Source organism: Penicillium pulvis (assembly GCF_028828015.1).
Source record: "Penicillium pulvis strain IBT 33274 chromosome Unknown contig_12_segment0_segment0, whole genome shotgun sequence".
Classification (NCBI taxonomy): Eukaryota; Fungi; Ascomycota; class Eurotiomycetes; order Eurotiales; family Aspergillaceae; genus Penicillium; species Penicillium pulvis.
This window is the reverse complement of record NW_026643072.1, coordinates 450617-471605: the sequence shown is the minus strand read 5'-3', so window position 1 is coordinate 471605 and position 20989 is coordinate 450617. Positions and strand designations below refer to the sequence as shown.

The window sequence follows — 20989 nt, the reverse complement described above, 5'->3', positions numbered from 1 at the left end:
ATTCAATGTGGGTCTTCCGCGGATGATGACTCAATCTAACCGTTCTTGGGAGACTGATGACAACGGACTAACCTTAACGGGAACTTTATTCAACAATTGCATCATGATTGTATAATGTCTACCGTGAAACCAACGAGATCTTTGCCATGACACATGAATTTTTGAATTATAAACGAAGGCACTAGAACTTGATAACCATGGATTTTTCGCAGCTGATATCCTCGCTGCCAACTTAAATACCGATAGTCCCGTACTTGACCTCCACCATCCATTTCACTTAACCTTTCGTTGCTCAAAATGGAGTACTTTCGAACAGTGTGCCCTCCGGCACCGACCTTTACAGAGGAGAATGCTCCTGATCAATCTGGCAAGGTAGGACCATCTCCCATTTAATATTTCCGAAACACAATCTGACACCTTTTATTGATACTAGATTTTCCTGGTGACTGGGGCCAACTCAGGCGTTGGCGCTGAGCTTGCCAAAATCCTATATGGCAAAAATGCTACTGTATACGTTGCTGCCAGATCTAAGGAGAAGGCCTTGGATGCCATTGAGGAAATCAAGGCCGCACATCCCGAATCTACCGGCCGACTCATGTTTCTACACTTGGATCTTTCCGATTTGACCACAATCAAATATTCTGCTGATGCATACCTCGCGGCGGAGTCCCGTCTTGATGTGTTGTGGCTTAATGCTGGAGTAAGTTGTGTCATGTGCCAAGTTTAAATTATATCTAACCTTTCTATTAGGTCATGATGCCACCCCAGGGTAGCAAGACCAAGCAAGGATACGAACTCCAGCTCGGTACCAATAACCTCGGACACTTTTTGTTTGTCAAGTATCTCCATGATATCCTGAAAAAGACGGCAGTCACAGCACCCAAGGGTAGTGTTCGAGTTATATGGGTTTCTTCTTCCGCTATCTTGATGGCGCCGAGTCCACCGATTGACTTCGATAATATGGACTACCATAAAGATGAAAGCGCAATGAAGAAGTACTCTCGCAGTAAAGCTGGGAATGTCATTCACTGCGCTGAGTACGCCAACAGGACTGCTGGAGATGGGGTACTTAGCCTGGTGAGTCATTGTTTCTCTGTTGCGGAAATGCAGGCGTACAAAGAAGACCGGTTTTCCCTGCGGTGTGTTATAACCTGCTAACTCGCGCGATGTCAATAGTCATTGAACCCAGGCAATTTGAAAAGTGGACTGCAGAGACATATGTCTAAAATGCAGACTGTGATGGCTGTATGTTATTTGTATAAATTTGGTTGATTCTACTTGCTGATTCTGATTGATAGAACCTGATCCTGTACCCTCCAATTTATGGCGCTTACACAGAGCTCTATGCAGGGTTAAGTGCTGAAATCACAGAAGATAACAATGCTTCCTTTGGTAAGAACCCTCATGACTACCACCCTTATCTAGCTAATTCTCCATTAGTTGCTCCATGGGGGAGAGTAATTCCTATCCGAAAGGACCTTTATGATCCAGAATTGACCAAGAAATATTGGGAATGGTCCGAAGAGCAAGTTCAAGGCTACTAATTCACAAGCGAGGAATTTGTTTTATTGTAAGAATCGACATGAGTGTCAATCTATCATGTACCTAACCTGTTTAACCATTAATTAATGCTATGCAAACGGTCTCCGTGTTTTCGTCCAATAAAACCTTTAAGTGTCCATGTGTTCGCGGTTTGCAATAGTCCACGTACACAAATCACGCGGCTCAAATATTTTGGTCGGATGTTTTCTCCCAGAATTTCTTCCTTCACCGCCTCCCCCACCGCCTTTGTTTACATCTTCACCAACCCATCAATTGTGACACGTAACGACAACGGTGAGCTTCATTATAACTTAGTATGGCCTGTCACTAATTCAGAATGAAGAAATGGACCCTTATGGGTTCTGGCCATTTCCAGGTGACCTGCCTATTGAGCAATTTATGCTGGTAAGTGCTGATGCGCAGGTCCAGGTACGAATGCGAATACGAAGTATATGCTAACAAGGGCAGCGAAACTGGGATTATGGTTGCCCTCAACCCGCCAGCGTGCAACGCATGCACCTTATTGCTGAATTCTTGAGACAGCCTCGAATTCCACGATCCTGGTACCACCCAGAGAGAATCATCCGACCTACTGAGGCTCAAATCGACCTGATTTTCCGAGGATGGCGAGGTGAAAACGTTCGCCTGCTTGCTTGGTTCCTTTGGCAAGGAGCTCACGAGTGGCCTGTCCTCATGAGAACTCACTATGATCCAACCCAGCCCCACCATGAGTTGATGATGCAGCAGTGGATCGCACTCGGTGAAAAATACGACACGGGTCATAATCGCTGCTGGAACGTGATCAACCACCCCAGCTTTTTCGGGATCCCCGAGCGGATTCCTCATGAGTTTCCTGACTGGCGTCGGATTTTCTCTCTGCTCCCTGAGATTGCGGGCCCAGCAGCTGTTTTCCTTCCCGACTGTGACACGATTCGCTGGAGTGATCTTCCTCCATGGCACAAGTATCGGCGCGATCTGTTCAAGCAGCAAATCCTGTTTGAGAAGGAGTCCAAGCCACGTGAGTGGAACGAAAACCCATTCCGGGTTATTGAGAGATGCGCCGCTGGCCTCCAGTATGCCATGGCTGCGATGTTCATCATCGTCGTTGACCAGCAAGCCTTCGTCACCGGGCGCCCGATGTTGCTCTACCTCGACCACCACGGGAATGAAATTCGCTCAACTCGGTTTGAGTTCACCGAATTGACGCTTCTCGGCATCACCAGCGACTGGTTTGCCGGCCACTTGACTCCTTGGATGTGGGAGAGCAGTGAGGTTGGGGAGTGTTACGAGGTCCAAGGTGAGGTTGGTCGAGTTTTGTACCAACTCGACGAGCTTGACCTGGCCCCACCTACTCGCCGTGGATAAGAGGGTCTTTCTTCAGAGGTTTCCCTCTGACTTGCACCTTGATGTGCCGTTATTACTATGTCGGTCTCGACTTACTTGTTCGCCAAGGCCCATGACCTTTTGCTTTATTCTTTTTGTACCTCGACGTGAGCGTACAGGCTCGTGGCATTTTTGTTGATATTTTTATGTGTAGTCGGACCTAATGCACATGCCCATAGCCTAACTTGAAAAAAGTCTCAATTGAGTTTGACCCATCTCCCCTTGTATAAGTATATTGTATCTTCATACACGTTGTCACATTCTTCCGTGATATTGAACGTACTTGGGAACGTACAGAGCGACAAATCGATTACTTTGTGATGCGTTATGCGAGACGAGGACCCCTAAGCAGATCGAAAATATCTGAGGCAAATTATCTGGCCAAATCTATCACATCTTGCGGTAAAAAGACTCTTTACCGAGCCCTACGCAGACATGAGATCCGCAGCCTTCTCAGCGATCGCATAAATGGCAGCCTGGTAATGAGCTGCCAAAGACAACGGAAGCACACTCGCATCAACAACTCGCAGGCCCTCGACTCCATATACCCGCAGCTGAGTATCGACTACCTTACCCATAGCCGCTGACCCAGCTGGATGATAGAACGTCGCACCCCCAAGTTTGATCGCCTCATCAACCTCCGCATCTGTCGACGAACCACTCAAAGGTCCAAGCCCAGGACGAGGAACTTCCTCCGCCACAGTATCCCGACCCTCGGGTGTATCCATGAGCAACTTCGTGACCTGTCTCACACCGGCCCGCAGTGCCGCTCGATCGACCTCTGTCGCATAGTAGTTGGGATCTATCAATGGCGCGACAGTCGGGTCCGCCGACGCAAGCGTGATGCTTCCTCGAGAAGTAGGAACAATACCCAACACGGCAGAAGCAATATGAGTTCCGTCCATAGGGACTTCCACTCCGGCTACAGATGCACCGGCAGGGGCATATACAACCAGAGTTTCGACATGGGCGAATTCTGGAGCTAGGTACGGATGGCTGGATGTCTCTTTCACACCGTCTGCTTGCAAGGCACTCTTTAATTCCTCGCGTGGTGTCTGTACAGTAGCAACCCAGCTACTAGGAAGTCCGAGGCCATATGCTGGACTGCTCCAGAGAGGCGTTCCGACCGACAAGCCTTTTTCTGGGTTGCGGAGCTTCCACCACTGGTTGAAGGAGAAGTGATCGTGGAAGTTGCGACCTACTTCTGATGCGTCTACTTGGACAGGGATGTTGTGTTTTGCAAGCTCGTCACGAGGCCCGATGCCTGAGAGCATTAGTATTTGTGGGGTACGGTAGGCTCCTGCGGAGACCACGACTTCGCGAGATGCGTGGAATTTCGTTCCGTCTAGAAGCTCGACCCCAGCTGCGACCTTCTTTCCTGTTCCCTCTGAAAGTAGCACGCATTTCACTTGTGTCTCGGTCTTGATAGTGATGTTTGGCTTGTTGGCTATTCCGTATGCTTCACTCGCGAGTTGGCGTTGGCCGTCGCGCCAGTTCTCAGTGAGCTCTGCAAGGCCCAATGGAGAGCCACTATTTCCATCCGATATGGTCGGGACTCCCAATCTACCCCATGCTTCTTTCAACGTATCGCGCAGTGGATATTTCCGATCCGCACTGCTGGAAGCAACTGTCGCATTGTGAATGGGGCCTGAGCGGCCATGAGCCGACGTATCGGCATTGGGATCCCAGTGTGTCTCAGTACGCTTGAAATACGGCAGTAGGGCCTTGTAGTTCCAAGAATCATCCTTCACCATCTCCGCCCAGAGATCATAATCGGCGGCATTTCCTCGTGTCCATGTGCCATAGTTAGTGGCGGTGCCACCACCAAGCGCCTTGCCGGCAGCTGCGTAGCATCGACGACCGTTGAGGTGAATCTGCGGTACAGTGGTATATGCCCAATCAATCGGTGATAAATGAGCCCCAAAACAGGCGAGTGGGGAGCTAGTTAATGGGTGTCCGACAACGTTAGAGCCGGCTTCCAGGACTAAAATTGATCTTGAGGGGTGATGTTCGGCCAGGCGCCCGGCTAGAGCCGAGCCAGCAAGCCCGCCTCCGATGATGACATAGTCGTAAGTTTCGTTGGCAGACATGAAGATATCCTAGAAGTTGTTCAAGGAGCACTGAATAATGTCAGTCTTGGGATTCATTTGGTATAAGTATCCTGGGTGCAGCCAGCCTTGTTTACACAGGTCCATGTGCGGCTGGTCACATGTTTTGAATAACCCCACTGGCGATCAGCGTAATTTCATCGCATGCTTTTAATTCGAGGAGAACGGGGCCAAAGCGTGTCTAGCCTTAGCTGATTCATGGGGGCCAAAAGCAGGCATGTGGGCAAGGCTAGATTGCTATTCAGCTGCTTACTGGATTTCAAAGCTCACCTCGTGTTATCAATTATTAATTGATCGTATTAGATGGGATCTAGTGGTTCCCATGAAGTCTAAATGCCGAGCAGGCGCAGTCATGGCATATCTGTCAATCAAATGGAGACCATCGATTACGCTTTACTTACCCTCGCGTAGTGATGTCACATAGAATTTCTGATTTAATTCTACAATGAACAATGTTTCATGAAAGACCATTATTAATGTGGGGATCATCAATGTAGATCCGGGGTAGAGCCATACAGTCGGACCGCTTAAGCTTTCTTTAAAGTCAATCCACTTCGCGTGACCGTATGGTGACATACAGTGTTGATGTCATCAAGGTGAACCCCACATTCGAACAAGGGATATATTTACATTAGGATCTCGTATTCTAATCTTGTTCCAAATAAACTACATCGACTAGGTCCAAAACTTGCAATGATCCCCTGGCGTCCAACTTCGCGTCTGATTCCATTTGTGAGTATTACCTCGCGACTACTGGGAGGCCGAGGCTGAATGTCGAACAGGCTCGAATCCCTTTTAGGTCCCAGAGAAGAGGGCTGGGACTATTGGAATTCAATTCCCACAAGCTTTTGAGACATGTAGGATATATCCCAGTATCCACAACATGAATCCTGTTGACCTGTAGCCAAGTTCGACATTCCAGTGCCGAATGGGCATGTGGTCACGAATCCAGAAGAAGCCCAGACGGTGGTGTCTACCATTCGTAGGTTTCCATTGTCTACCAGTAATCTATACTAACCGTTATAAAGATGCACCGTCGGTAATCAAAGCCCAGGTTCTAGCAGGCGGCCGAGGGAAAGGAAAGTACAACAGCGATGGCAAAGGAGGAGTGCGCATAGTCAATACGTATATACTCATTCCTCTTGAAGCTGATACTCTCTAAGTTTTCCACAGACCCAGCGAGGCATATGATAGTGCCAGTAAAATGCTCGGATATTACCTGACGACAAAGCAAACTCCACCAGAGGGCCTTCTAGTGAAAAAGCTCTACATCTACAAAGCAGTGGACGTCGCTCAAGAACTGTACGTCGCGTTGACATTCGATCGCGATCGCGGCATGCCTGTACTCCTCATATCCGATGAGGGCGGAGTCAACATCGAGTCCAATGTCGGCAATCTCCAGAAATTCTGGTTCCACATGCCACACGGTATCGGCCCAGAGATAATCGCCTATATCCAAGCGCAGCTGGGATTCTCGGATTCCGAAATGGCCACCATGTCGCATATTATCCATCAGATGGTTGAGCTTTTCGAGGAAAAGGATGCCACGCTGTTGGAGCTAAATCCCCTTGTGCGAACACCTGAGGGTGATTTTGTTTGTCTCGATGCGAAGTTTACTTTTGACAACTCGGCGCGATTCCGACAACATGGTCTTTTTGGCTTGGAGGAACGGTCCCCGGAGGAGGACTTGGAGTTTGAGGCTTCACAACTGGGCCTTTCGTACGTTAGGCTCGATGGTTACATTGGTAACATTGTTAATGGTGCTGGGCTCGCTATGGCGACTAATGATTTGATTGATTTGTGTGGTGGCAAGTGTGCTAATTTCCTCGATGTCGGTGGGGGAGCCACAAAGGAGACTCTGTCAAAGGCTTTTGAGATTTTGAACAATGACTCAAGGATAAAGGGAATCTTGGTTAACATATATGGTGGTAAGTGAGTTTTATCGGTGGACCTATCATGATGACTGAAAAATTACCAGGCATCGTCCGATGCGACATGATTGCCGAGTCTATAATTGCCGCGGCGGAGGAAAGGGGTGGATTCAAGGTGCCGGTCGTCGTGCGCTTACAAGGCACTAATTCTGATAAGGGTCTCAACTTGGTGAGTGCTGCCCGGGATTCCTATACCTGCATTGCTGAAATACCCAAGATTGAAAACTCCAACACGGGGAATCTCACGGTGGAACCCGATTTCGAGGCCGCTGCTCAAACGATTATTCAGCTCACTGGCAAGTCTGAGTAGGCACAATGTATTGAAAGGTTTATAGGCGAAATAGCGAAAGCTCTAATTGCGTTTGTGCAAAATATGAGGCTGCAACCGGTTCTTATAAACAGCCGCCCAAGCAAAGGTTCTGGCCAAGAGCTCACAAACACAGGACTGGATACCTTTATGGAAGGAATATATGAAACGCAATTTCAGTTAGCCGATTTTGCAGACGATTTATCACAGCGAGATATCTCATAGTACTTATGACATGAGGGTGCTCCCGATCAAGTATTTGTTGAATGCCCTGCAGCACCTCTTGACACAGCTCTTCAGCCTCAGACAAACGACCCAGGGATTGGTAGGTCAACACCAGATTTCGTGTTGAGAGAATGGTTGTGAAATTTGCAGGGGACTCTAGAGCTTGCAGTCGCTTTCTCAATTCAAGGATTTCCAGTCCCAGTGTCGCTGCATCCTCCCATCGCCCTTGGAGTTGGTATATCAACGCTAGGTTCCCCATGCTCATCAGGGTGAGAGAAGAGTCGGGGCCAATCACTTTCTTCCGTATTTCAATCGCTTTTAATGCATGCGACTCGGCTTCCTGCAGTCGTCCTTGCTCTTAATACACGCAGATAAGATTGTTCATAGCGGTGTGTGAACAATAATCATCTATCCGGCCGAGCCTTTCCTCGACTTCAATTACTTTTTCGAATATCGCTTCTGCATCCGGATATCTGGCAAGCTGCAGATAGGCAATCCCGGTGTACATGGCACTATATATGGTCATGTAGTTCTCTGTGCCTAAGCATTGCTCGAATGCCTCCATCGAAGCAAGGGATATCGCCAGCATCGCTCTTGGAGATACTACCGCAGTCAAATGCACCGTTGTTTCAAAAAGGAGGGATCCTCTATCAATCATGACCTCATTTGATGAGGTCCGATGCATTAGTGCCGATTCAATATGGGGGAAAAGAGACAGGCATACTACCCGACTCTGCTCATCCACTTCCTTTGGAATGGCATTTGCAAGACGGCGGATGAATGTTTTCAACCACTTCTCGGTTTGTCCGTGAGCCTCTAGCCATTTTCGTGTTGCCAGCTGCACTATCCTGTGCATCTCAAAGAGGGTGTGGTCTGGGGTGATAGACAGAAGTGAATAATCTCTCAATATCAAAATGTCATCTCTTAGCGTGTTCTCCCTAGACTTGATGGTATGCTCCAGGATAGTGTCTTCAAGAAGTGTTCCTACTTCAGCGGGCTCTGGATTTTGGTGGTCCTGAGAACGGGCCCCAGCTGTCCAGAATGACGGTCGCAGCCAGTTGAAATGATCATGCAAAGCTTGCCGGACTCGACCTCTAATGGGCGTTCGAACTTCAAAGCAGGTCTCGTCTTTATTTGAAGTCGAGATCGGGCTGTCGTCCATGCTAAATTTATCATGTTCAGTCGACTGGATGTGAAGTAATGACTCTGGAATTGCCTGTCTGTCAAAGAAGCTCATGAGGGAAAGTAAATCCGCCGCTGAGGGGTTCTCGGCTCGGATTTGGTCAAAGGATAATTGCCAGGTTACTAAGATGGAATTTTTGGCTTCCCAGTCACGGTAATGGCGACCGGCTTCATGTGCAAGAAGCTTTAGTCTCTCACCATCATTCCTTCCGAAGTCTCTGAGATACTGCTGGATCGAGTAAAGCGGAAACTGCCGCCTGATGTATGCTGCAGCTTGCTCAATAGCGAGAGGCATGTATTCAAGCGTTTCAGCTAGTTTTAAGACATCCGTCCTGTTAGGCTCTTTGCCTTGTTCTCCAAGCATTATCTCAAGCAGAGATACTGCATCAGGTTGAGTCATCGGATCAATTTGAACAATACAACTGTCAGTCACAAAGTCAAGAGCCACACGACGATCACGGGTTGTGATCATTATACACCCATTGGCACTGTGCGGCAGGTATTCTATGGGCGGCATCTTTGCACCTCCTTGCCCGCCCTCCAAGTATTGAGGCTCGTATAGAAATCGATTGTCATCGAGGTTATCAAGGACTAGGTTCCCTACTCTTTGGATCCCGAAGCCAATTCGCGACAGATCTCATCAAATTCACATTCGATTCCTGGCACCTGGTAATCTTGGCTTGTTCAGCTATCTTGCGATAATCCTGCTCGAATCGGGCGGCGTTGCTGGCGTGAACCCAAAAAACCCATGTTTCAGGCGACGTCACACGAGTGCGGTAGCAGTATTCGATTACCAATTGCGACTTCCTTTTGAACGTTAGCAATGATATCCCATCAACAGTCAGCCCAACTTACCCGACTCCACCCATCCCGACCAGAGCCAGCCTCGCATCTGGGGCTGAACATTTCTCATATATATCTGACAACAGTGTTCTACCCGCCAACAGTGACTCACGGTCAACAAAGTCCGGATTTCGAGAAAATGGCACCGTGGAAAGAGGTTCAGGTGGTGTGTGTGCGCGTTCTGTGGGTCGTAGCCATTAACTCCATCGCGAGTCCACAAAACCATAAGAGACTTTACCTGGAGGAGAAAAATACTGATTCATCTGGCCAGAGTTGAGAGCCACCTGCATCCCACTATTCGCGCCCGTCATCGATATATTGGTCGTCATTTTGGTAACTCACTGGATGGTGTGGGTGAGAGAGACAGCAACAAGGAAAATGAGGCTGAACTTCAACTTCACCCCGCAGCGGTGACTAAGGTATCAACGTCTACATCTGCAAGCTATACACACTCCCCCAAGTAATCATGGAACATTCGAGTGGGGCAATTATTGCTATTTGATTACTCGCTACTGACCATAAATTATAAGGATTTATCAGAGCATGTTATTCCATCGATCTGCCGCGCAGACAGACTGTCACATAATGATCATTCAGCCCAACAATTACACAAATCAAAGGTTCAAGGGTGAGAAACTTCTATGGGCTCGCGTGGACTGGTGAGAACCGATCACGGATGACGGTAGATGACTGTAAAGCCATATTGGCGTGGCTACAGAGCATCAGGACGCTTGTCTTTGCGCCGTACGCGTTAATATCCGAGTAATTTTGTTCTCTTGGGATGTGAAACGCATGGTAAAACAACTCTTCACGTCCTGAGCTCACATTTGCTGGTACGTGAGTAATCATGAGTCTAACCTCTAGCCTTGTAATTTACCAGACTACTTTGGGGAAGTGAGGGGCGTCACATCCATGTATAGTCGGTCTTCTCTTATTCATTGATAGCCATGCCGGCGTTGGAATTTAGGAGGCATAGATATTGGGATTTAACGCCTGATGGGATTAGAAAGATACTACGAGATGGGTTGCAAAGGCAGCCACAGTGGGGGTAAATCCCGTGGTACCGCTCAGCCTGGGCGTATATATAGTCCTGAAGGGGATGCCTGGGATTTCAACCTGAAAAGTCTGGCAACATCCACATCGCTTCCTTAAAACTAGAAAACAATGGCGAATCTTTGGCTCAATCTCTCTCTTCTCAGCCCTTGTACTTCCTTGTGTACTCCTAGGTAGCTACAGCATATTGTTGAATCCTTATACGAAGAATACATTATCTTACTAAGATGGATCGGCGTTCACACAACAACCTACCAGACTATTGGAGTCATGTTTTTGAATCGAACAGCCACTCCCACAGCCTCAATGATTCAAAAAGGATCGAACCCCAGCGGCCTATCTGCCCAAATACCCTATCCGCGTACTTTCTGGAAAAGCCTTCCTCAAATGGTCTCTCTTTTCAACCCTCCTATGCCTTGCCTGACTCCGGTCTATCCAATATCCGCACTCGAAATTCTCCCATGGACTTCTTTTCACCTTCAACCAACATATATCACGAGCCTTCCATGGCTGATTTTCTTAGCCAGACCAATATGATATCAGCCCCGCTTGCCTTTCCACACTTAGTATCCGACACCAGTCGAACACTGGCCACCTCTGCGGCAAGTGAGCTGTCAGTCATGAATGACCGTCCCAAGAAGCTTGAGTAAGACTCCAGTGACTTACCCCTGTCTCAAGGCAGACAGTCTATGTATGCTTGCATTTATGTCTAACTTTGGGGATTTTAGTGAGGGAATCAGCTCTTTCATATGCGAATGGAAGAACTGCGAAAGGAGCGGGCCATTCTACTCAAAGGGAAGTCTGATGCGGCATATCGACACTCAACACGTGGCTCCGCGCTCATACAAATGCTCGGATAGATCGTGTAGAAAGACCTTCAACCGTAAGGATAATTTGGAAGAACATATCCATCGTGTTCATAACAAGTGTGTACATACAAGGCGCTGAATGGATCGCGATGGGGAAGGCTTGTGTTTTTGTCCCAACTCTGGCTTGATTGATGATAATTTGAAGATTGTCAGAACGTATTCGACATTATTTGATATAAATCACCCCTATGTGTAGATAGCCAGCAGCATTCACTTTCCTTCCATTTCGTCTGTTCACATCCCATCAACATGCTTTCACACAGCCATAATCTCGATTGATTGGCCTTGGTTTCCTTTTCCTTTCTCTGGCGACGATCCTCTTCAATGAGTCCACTCGATGCGCCGAGAGAAGTCGTTCCATTTCCTGTCAGATAGAACAACCCTTTGACCCGTTCAGATGGAAAAGCCTTTTGACTCGTGACTCATGCTTCTAAATCCTTAAGCGAGTTATTTTAGATTGTATTAATTCTTGAGTATCCAATCAAGCTTACTTCAAATTAGTTTATGTTCTTGGTAGTGCCGATACAGAAAATATTCTGGCAGTCGTTGCATGCGCTACCAGTGAGAGTGTGCTCACTTCCCGTGCAACCCCTCGCTGGAGCCTATTCTGCCATGCCATTGGCTTTAAAGGCCATAAGTCTGGACACCATGAGCCTTGACTGAGCTACTAAGGATCTCGCAAGCCATTTTCACGTTGTCGGCAAAGAAATCCGGGTTGTGGGCTGCTGGACAAGCTTTTCGAGATGTGAAAACTCAGCGCTCAAGTCATCGGGGCAGCAGCGGAGGAAACTATGAGGTGAATTGCAGGGTGACGGCAAGGAAACGCATCTTGATGGTGCTTCGAACATAAGAAAACTAATGAAATTTTGAATAATCCAAGAATTGAAATGCTGATGGATTGAAGTATTATACATGGGGGCACTGTAGAGTTCTCAAATGTTGAGACTCTCTTCTGTGGACCCATCTCATGTAGTTACCTAAACACGCGGCCCGACAAGGCTGAGAGATCTAGACTATCTCTGATGCCATCCAGGATGCACTTCATACTTGGTTCTGTGGACGGGCTACTCCACACTGAGAGCCTAGCCACTATACTTGCAACCAATCTCGTGGGCCTGCAGCCCGGGACCCCGCCAGAAACGAGCTTGGAAGTGTTAAATATCAAGTGCAAGGATAGACTAGAAATTGAACCGTCAAATCGGGTGGACTGTTCAATACGATTTACTGCGTGTGTATCATCATCACGTGACAACCCACCTGATTGATCGGGACGCGTTATCCAATCAACAAAGGATTGGGAGAACGATGGAGAGTCAAGAACAACGCAAGTCGAACTTCACTTTAGATTTTGCACTCACCACATTTTGTTTGTTTGATTATCAATCCACGCTGAGGGTCAAAAGGGAAGACCACGTGCTTCTGTTGATTCAGTCAACATCATACATCCCTCAACCATCAGCCACCTTCCCATTCGGCTCTCTCTTACCTCTAGACCGTTCTCTACAACCATCTTAAGCCATGGATCTCGACGACAAACAGGATCCTTTGCTGAAGGCAGCGATTGAAGCGTCCCTCAGAGAGGAAAATGGCAATCCTGGCCCATCTTTTCCCTCGGAGCCGCCAAAGGAAGTAGTCGACCTGACCTGCGATTCTGATGATCAATCAGATGTCAAAGAAGTCTTTACAAAGTCTACTTCTGTGGTGGACTCCGATAGTGACGATGAAGTCGAGCAAGGAAAGCACGACGATGAGGCTGAGCTGAGGCGAGCAATCGCCATGTCGCTGCAGGACTTGCAGTCAGACGCTGAGCCAGTGGAGCCTGTTCTGAGAACATCTAATTCTCCCCCACAGGGTCTCTTGGGCCTCAATCGAAAGCGAATGGAGCAAGAACGTCTCGCCCGTATTCAAAAGCGCAAGGCCCGGGAATCCGTGTCTCCACCAGGACAGCCCCGAGCCAAACTTTACAAGACCCAGCCAGTGACAACTGGTACTTCTTCTGTTTCTGTCTCTCTTTCTAAGCCTTCCTCTTTACCACAGTCATCAAGCGACTCGACAGCCACTGTTAGACCCACTGCACGACCGGCTCTTCAATGGCCGCAGGGAATTGTCAAAAAGACGCACGTGGCCAACACCATCCGTGGTGACAATGAAATCACCATTGAAGAGGTTATTCAGCGAGGAGACCTTGAACTTGGCGTCTTTAGCTCATTCCTCTGGGACATGGAATGGTTCTTTACAAAGTGTGACACGTGGAGGACGAGATTCCTTCTCATCATGCATGCCAAGGAACAAGAAATGGTGAGATTGAATCTCTTCATGACCATGATAAGCAAGAAATGACACAGTCGGGTAATGCAGCGTGATACAATGGTTAATGATACCAAGGATATGAAGAACCTCCGACTGTGCTTCCCACCCATGGATGGCCAGATCAGCACCATGCATTCAAAATTAATGATACTCTTCCACCCGGAATACGTACGCATTGCTGTCCCGACGGCTAACATGACAATGACCGACTGGGGAGAGAACCGCTTGATGGAAAATGCAAGTTCAATATCCGCAGTGGTACCTTCGGTTGCTAATGGTATCTAGACTGTTTTTCTCATCGACCTACCAAAGAAGTCGAACGACTTCGATTGCCCAAAGACATTCTTCTATGAAGAGCTGGCCCACTTCTTGAAAGCCAGCACGGTGAATGAGAACATTATTGCTAAGCTTGAGGGCTTCGATTTCAGCGAGACAGCTCGTTATGCATTTGTGCACACAATGTCAGTTCAATACCCACCCCTTGATTTGATTTAAAGCAAGAACTTTTAATCTAACGAATCTCTTCAGTGGCGGGTCCAGTGGGTCCACTAACGAGACGTGGAGACGTACAGGATACTGCGGTTTAGGTCGCGCTGTGAAACAGTTGGGCTTACGAACCACTTCGCCCATCAATATTGATTACGTGGTAAGTTGTCCCAAGGAACGAGTGTGGCTCAAGGTTAATTCGTCACAGGCGTCCTCTATTGGGTCACTCAACGATGAGTTTCTTCGTGCCATCTACCTCGCTTGCAAGGGTTTGTCTCACTGTTTGAACTACTTAGACGGTCGGTCATCAACTAATTGGAGATAACAGGAGATGATGGCCTAGCTGACTACACAATCCGATACGCAAAGTCCGCCTCTCATTCTACAAACCCTGATCAAGTCATGATGAAGGCTGGCGAGGAATGGCAAGACCGCTTCCTGGTGTACTTCCCCTCAGATGATACTGTCCACTCTGCACATGACGTGCCAGAAGATACTGGAGGCACTGTCTGTTTCCAGTCGAAGTGGTGGCGGGGTGCAAAGTTTCCCAAGCAAGTATTGCGAGACTGCATTAGCAAAAAGTCTGTTTTGATGCATAACAAGGTACGAGCAACCCTCTAAGTCCACATCGAAAGTTCGTGTACTGACAGATCACCAGCTCCTCTACGTTTGGCCTTCCGAGCCAATCGCACTCCCGAATAATCGCGAATGCAAGGGCTGGGCCTATGTCGGAAGTGCCAACATGTCTGAAAGTGCATGGTGAGTCTTGGTAACCAGTCTCCTTTGGAGAATCGCGGCCTTGGTCACCCACAATAGCTAATATGATTTTCAAGGGGCCGCCTTGTCAAAGATCGTCAGACAAACAAAGCGAAGCTGAACTGCCGTAATTGGGAGTGTGGTGTGCTTGTTCCCGTTGAAACGCCTATTCGGCAAAATTCACAGGGTCTCAACTGGAAATCTGAGTACGAACACCTCCCTGCTGAGGTCTTTGAGGATACCATTCCCATCCCCATGATGGTTCCTGCGCCCCCGCTGACAGAGGAGAACAAGCCGTGGTTTTTCATGGGCGACAAGTAAATCAGGCTGTGTTCAAGCCAGATCTTCAGAAAAATTTGCTGACACTTTCATTGACACTGTGGGAAATTGTTGCGGTGGTGCATTTTCGAGGCCTTGTTTTTTTGCCTTATGCTGGTTTCATGGCGGCGGATCTAGGGCGTTCGGAAGGTTTTATGAATTTACATGGATCTATTAGGAAGTATCGATAGCAATAAGGGACAAATCTATCAAAAATTAAAAACTTGTTCTCATTCTAATTATGTACTTTTGTCAGTCGCCAGTATGACCTTGACACTTTAAACCATTTTCACACCGATGTCTAAGAAAAAAAAGGAAATCTAAAGTAGGAAAGCAAAGGATATGCGCGCCAAAATGGCATCATGTCCTCGGACATGCTGCACACGCTCCATGTAAATGCAAAGTAGGATTCAGGTATTCCCAAATGAATATCGAAACCATGGACCAAATGTGGGAAGGTAGAAGGAATGAAGAAAACAGAAGCATCCAAATTACTGCTGATTATCCTTCTTCTTCGACCCAAACAGCCGCTTAACACCCCCAACCAGCATTCCGCCCAGACCAAACACGTGTCCGAGTCCGAAACTCCAGCGGCGGACACGAACAGTGTAGATGAAGAAGTATACAAGCGCCCAGTTGATAATGACGAAGGCCAAGAAGATACCGAAGCACCGCCACTTATCTCCTTCGTGCACGTTCAGCTGTTGCATGTACTCTGATCCGTTACTGTAAGCACAGTACTGGCATTCGGTGGTGGAGGAGGTATCAACCAGGTACCCCTGTCCGGCGATGTTCTGGACATAGTCGCCCGCGTACTGGCCACATGTCTGACCGGATGGCGGGGTGAATTTTGTCGTCTCGCCTTCTGCGCAAGTGACTTGCACGGATGGAAGAATGGCGGAGAGAACACCGCGTAGCCACCAGGTTACCGGGTTGACGTAGTACATCCAGTATTTCCAGAAGACGGGGTAATCGGCGTAAGGACGAACGATACCGTTGAACAGGTTGACCATGACGAAGAAGAAGGGGAGGACGTTGGAGATGACTGTGAAAGAGGGAGCGAAGGCGCAGATCCATTGTCCCCATGATGCTTGGAAGAGGAAGAATAGCATCGACATCAGGAAAACATAGCCTGCGCTTGAGGAGTCGGTTGGAAGACCGACGGGGTAGTACCATAAGAGCCAATAGATGAGGCCAGTGATGATTGCGGCGGGGATTTCGCAGACGACGTTGGCTGTGCAGAATGCTACCCAACCGTAGATGCGGGAGGGGTATTCACGAGCTTCCCAGAGGGCACGGTTAATGTAGAATTTCGGGACGATGGAGTTCATGATGATTGGAGGGATAAGAATGATCACGAAGCAGGAGAACATGCGGTCTTGCATGCTTGCCACGGTGTTAGGGAGCATCCAGAAAGTGAAGCCGTTGAAGATACCGATGATCACACTGACGAAGATTTTACCATAGTAGTATGATGGGTCGCGCCAGTAGTTGATGAACAATCGCTTGGTGAGGAGTACGGTTTGAACCATTGTTGGCGCGGCAAATTCGTAGTGTGTACTGCCAGACTCGTCGACAGGGATCTTGCTGCGTTCGGTTCTGATGCGGTCGATCTCGGTAAGGATCTCGCGGTTTTCTTCGGAGTTGAGCCATTCCTCGTTCCAGTCGATTTGCTTGCCGTTTCGCTCGGTGGCCTTGGCGGCGGTTTCAAGGATGAACTCGGCGACGTTCTTTGATGGTGGGCAGACGAATCCACGGGCGGCAAAGTACTTGATCACTGACGCGCCCTCTTTTCCAACGGGTCCAAAGTAGAAGGTGTTGCCACCGGGGTTGAGGGCAAGAATCATGTCGAATTGTTGGATCAACATCGATGAAGGCTGATGGATTGTGCAGACAATGGCCTGGCCGGCCTGAGATAGTTTTTTCAGGAAACGAACAATAGAGTACGCAGCCTGGCTGTCAAGGCCAGAGGTGGGCTCGTCCAGGAACAGGAGAAGACTGGGCTTCGCAGCAAGCTCAACACCAATAGTGACACGCTTCTTCTGTTCAACGTTAAGGGAACCGATGATCGCATCCTGAATGTCTTCCAATTCCAAAAGGTCAATAATCCGGTTAACGTAGTCAATCTTCTCCTCGCGGGGAATGTGTCGATCTTGACGAAGAATAGCTGAGAACTCGAAGGCTTCGCGAATGGTGGAGGTGTTGTCGTGCAGATCCATCTGCTCACAGAATCCAGTACCACGTTGGAAGTCAGTGCCAAGTGGGTGGCCATCAACAAGCATATCGCCCTTGACGATACCCATCTTCTGGCGCTGAGCCAGAGTGTTGAGCAAAGTAGTCTTTCCAGCACCAGAGGCACCCATCAGAGCAATCATGACACCAGGCTTGGCGTATCCGTTAACGTTGTTCAGAAGCCTACGGGTTCCATTTCCATATGGGACTGTGTATTCGACATTCGACCAGGTGAAGCAGCGCTCGCTGGAGAACAAGCGATTGAAACTCGCGTCATTGGAGCCCGAAGAGGCTTCACCGCGGGTCACGGCAGCATCGTCACTCGACTTACCCACCTTCTCCTCGTCATTCCCGGAGTTGGTCTGGGCAGCGATCTGCTTGGAGCGCTTGGACTTCTTGAAGACCAGAGCACCACCACCGCCACCCACAAAGGAGAGGAACTCAGCAGCCCAAATTGTGACCAGAATGTAGAGAACCGCGAAAGCAATAACAACACCAAAGTTGCGCCAGAGGTGGGAACGGGTGAACTGAAAGTTTGCTGTCAAGTACTGGGCACCCGGAACAGAGATCTGGTTAACAGACGAGCCAGTCAAGGAACACCCCTGATGCCCTGCAACGGCACCAGGTCCGGAGGGCACAAGCTGAGAGGCAGCACAGTCCATGGTCCGATCAGCGAACTCATTAGTAAGGACAGCCTCGTAACTGTAGGAGATCGGGTTCACATAGAACAGCCATCCGAACCAGATCGAACTGCCGATTAGTGTTTGCTTTGGAATCACGTAACCAACGAATAGAATCAGCAGGTTCAGCGCAATACCGGCAAAACGAACAGCGTCATCGATGGTCGGCGAAAGGGCTGCAAACATGCGGTACATCGAGGTGATACAGAAAGTGGTGGTGTAAACGAACAGGAAGTAGATGAAGAACTGGGAAGCAGTCACATCCAAACCGGCCATGAAATAGACGATGATACAGAATGGAACTACCATGCAGAAAATAGCAGGGAAATCCATCACCACACGGGCGATCGAGACAGCAGAAGGACGGTAGAAAGCGTAATCCTTGTGACGGGCGACGATACCTCTGCCAGAGACAGCGGGCATGAGTTCGGTGAGTTGCAACCAACCCAAAAACAGGATGGAGAAGAAGAGAGCACCACCGCGGGAAAAGGCACCGCTGGTGTCCATTGCTTCACCGTAGAACAGAGATGAAACGATAAGACCGTTGGAGACAATGATGAAGTATTTAGTGTAGAGCGAGGTCTTGTCACCCAACAGAAGCCAGAACTCGCGCTTAACACAGGCAGCGACCTGGCGGACAAGAGACACAGTGTAAGGAGACTTCTTGGAGACAGTCTTACTCTTGGACTGGGCAACACTGTTCTCAAAGCGGCGGGTGTCCTCTTGCTGGGTCTCCTCGAGCTGCTTCTCGTAGGCGCTGACATTATTTAGAATGTGCTTGTAGGTGTCGCTGCTCTTAAACACCCGTTCAAGTTCCTCGGCGGTCTTGGGAGTGGATGCCTCGCGACCGGGCTGGAATTCGCGAGCATTGACATCACAGACGGAGGTTAGGAAGTCGGCAGTTGTCACTTGGTCGGAGCAGTAGAATCCAAGGTCCAAGAAGTACTGGCGCGCTTGGTTTGCGGGGCCCTGGTAGAGCATGCGGCCCTCATCGATGACCAGCACCTTGTCCATGAGCTCATAGATGCTTTCTCCCGCCTGGTAGAGGGTGACCAGGGTGGTGCGCTTGCTGACATCGGTCATGATACGGAGCGACTTGGCGTAGTCCAGGGCCGTGCTGGCATCAAGACCACGGGTAGAGTTATCCCAGCAGACCACAGTTGACTTGGTAGCCAAGGTCTCTGCGATACTAACACGCTTCCTCTCACCACCAGAGACACCACGAACATACTCGTTACCAACCAGAGTGTTCTTAGTATGACTGATACCAAACATCTTAAGCAGCGCATCAATGATAACCGGAATGCTATCACGATCATGCTTGCGAGTCTTGTTGGTAAGGGAGAACTTCAAAGTCTGCCAGACCGTAAGCGAGGGGAAATGCTGGTCATCCTCGGGGTTATAGTTGACTTCGCCACGGAAATGACGGTTCTGATCCTCGGCGGAGAGACCACCATAGCTGACCTCGCCATTGACTCCAGCAAAAGCCTGACGATCATTGGCAATCGCTTTGAGGAAAGTGGTACATCCCGCACCAGGACGTCCAAGAACAAGCATCATCTCACCTTCGCGCACGGAGCCACTGAAATCGCTGATCAGCTCCCGAACCGGCGGCTTCTTGCCGACCCGCAGCTGCGGCACGAAGCGACAGATAACGTTGTACAAATCAGGGCCAAATGTGCCCACCACCGCATGGGGTAGTGTACGCACGAAAGATGCGCCAGTCTGCACACCCATGACAGTGAGGTTTTTGAAGACAACACCGACCCTCTTGGCGGGTTCGCCAGCAGTAGTGCGGCGCTCCAGGTGTCCGCCGATAAGGAATTCATTCAAATCAAAGCCATGGTCCTCCGACTCGGTTTCCTCTTCAAGGGCCTTTTCTTCATCATGGCGGCTGGCACGAGATTTGAGGCGGTGCGCACTCTTGGAGGTCGCTGAGCGGGTGCGCTGCAGACTGAGACGGGTCAATTCGCGGCGCATCTCCTCCAGATCTTCCATTGCGCCTCGCCGGGAGACAGACTCGCCGACCTTTTGTTCTCCCCAACCACCATCGGCGGTTGCATGAGAAGATACAGAAGACGATGCGCTCGAGATAATGGGCTCGGCGACCTCGTGTTGATTGGCTTCTTCATGATTGAATCCATTGCTGGATTCCACCATATTGCTAGAACTGGATTGCTCAGTAGTTTGACCATTGGGCTCAGACATGTGGGAGCTCGTGGTTTGGTGAGTCGATTGCTCCGAATGGTGTTGCGCCTCCAGCGGTTGATGGTCGGAATCCATCTCGCCGGAGTCAAAGTAGTTGGGTCTACTCAGAAGCCTCAATTGCAGGTATTAGGTATATTAGAGGGAATCAGGTGTGTATATATACAAAATCCACCGTGAAAGAAAAGCAAACGAATGAGGGGTGAATGACGAAAAAGTCAATATAAAAGAAATGCAATCATGAAAACTGGCTTAAGTCCGGGATCCATTTTGGATTTGTAAGACCCTAAGATTCGTCAAGTTTGAATGCGACCGAGGAACTAGGGTGTGGATCCATGAGTAAAGATGATTCATGGTCTGGGCGGCATCAACCGCAAGAGAAGAAGAAAGAAGGTTTTTTTTTTTCGAATTTCGAATTTCTCATTCGACCTGGTAAATGGTCGGAGATAGTACCGGCGTTTAGCCGATGACTGAACCCAGTCAGCGTGAGATCACATGCACTCTGATTGGACAGACCGAACAAACTCTCGGAATATCGAATTCCTAGCGGGATCCGCTT

General features: G+C 48.9%; 7 protein-coding genes across 7 annotated transcripts; 4 read left to right on the top strand and 3 right to left on the bottom strand.

Moving 5' to 3' along the window:
- Nucleotides 1–297: 297 nt before the first annotated feature.
- N7503_001403 (uncharacterized protein) lies at nt 298–1544 on the top strand (the record flags this gene model as incomplete). Its single annotated transcript, XM_057060950.1, has 6 exons — nt 298–372; nt 434–700; nt 751–1077; nt 1177–1245; nt 1299–1392; nt 1441–1544. The coding sequence occupies 6 exons, from the start codon at nt 298–300 to the stop codon at nt 1542–1544; spliced, it is 936 nt and encodes a 311-aa protein (XP_056924912.1).
- Nucleotides 1545–1887: 343 nt separating this feature from the next.
- Nucleotides 1888–2907, top strand: N7503_001402 (uncharacterized protein; the record flags this gene model as incomplete). The annotated part of the gene is made up of 2 exons (XM_057060949.1): nt 1888–1947; nt 2011–2907. 2 exons carry the CDS (start codon nt 1888–1890, stop codon nt 2905–2907), a joined length of 957 nt encoding a protein of 318 aa, XP_056924911.1.
- Nucleotides 2908–3350: 443 nt separating this feature from the next.
- Nucleotides 3351–5015, bottom strand: N7503_001401 (GMC family oxidoreductase; the record flags this gene model as incomplete). The annotated part of the gene is made up of 1 exon (XM_057060948.1): nt 3351–5015. One exon carries the CDS (start codon nt 5013–5015, stop codon nt 3351–3353), a length of 1665 nt encoding a protein of 554 aa, XP_056924910.1.
- A 711-nt stretch (nt 5016–5726) lies between these two features.
- N7503_001400 (succinate--CoA ligase subunit beta) lies at nt 5727–7274 on the top strand (the record flags this gene model as incomplete). The annotated part of the gene is made up of 6 exons (XM_057060947.1): nt 5727–5765; nt 5833–5890; nt 5938–6015; nt 6062–6158; nt 6207–6961; nt 7012–7274. 6 exons carry the CDS (start codon nt 5727–5729, stop codon nt 7272–7274), a joined length of 1290 nt encoding a protein of 429 aa, XP_056924909.1.
- A 580-nt stretch (nt 7275–7854) lies between these two features.
- Nucleotides 7855–9850, bottom strand: N7503_001399 (uncharacterized protein; the record flags this gene model as incomplete). The annotated part of the gene is made up of 5 exons (XM_057060946.1): nt 7855–9283; nt 9345–9485; nt 9534–9576; nt 9634–9702; nt 9760–9850. The coding sequence occupies 5 exons, from the start codon at nt 9848–9850 to the stop codon at nt 7855–7857; spliced, it is 1773 nt and encodes a 590-aa protein (XP_056924908.1).
- Nucleotides 9851–12961: 3111 nt separating this feature from the next.
- On the top strand, nt 12962–15316 carry N7503_001398 (uncharacterized protein; the record flags this gene model as incomplete). The annotated part of the gene is made up of 8 exons (XM_057060945.1): nt 12962–13741; nt 13802–14011; nt 14039–14214; nt 14282–14399; nt 14448–14508; nt 14568–14842; nt 14898–14998; nt 15073–15316. 8 exons carry the CDS (start codon nt 12962–12964, stop codon nt 15314–15316), a joined length of 1965 nt encoding a protein of 654 aa, XP_056924907.1.
- Nucleotides 15317–15804: 488 nt separating this feature from the next.
- On the bottom strand, nt 15805–20508 carry atrF (ABC drug exporter AtrF; the record flags this gene model as incomplete). The annotated part of the gene is made up of 1 exon (XM_057060944.1): nt 15805–20508. The coding sequence occupies one exon, from the start codon at nt 20506–20508 to the stop codon at nt 15805–15807; it is 4704 nt and encodes a 1567-aa protein (XP_056924906.1).
- Between the last annotated feature and the right edge of the window lie 481 nt (nt 20509–20989).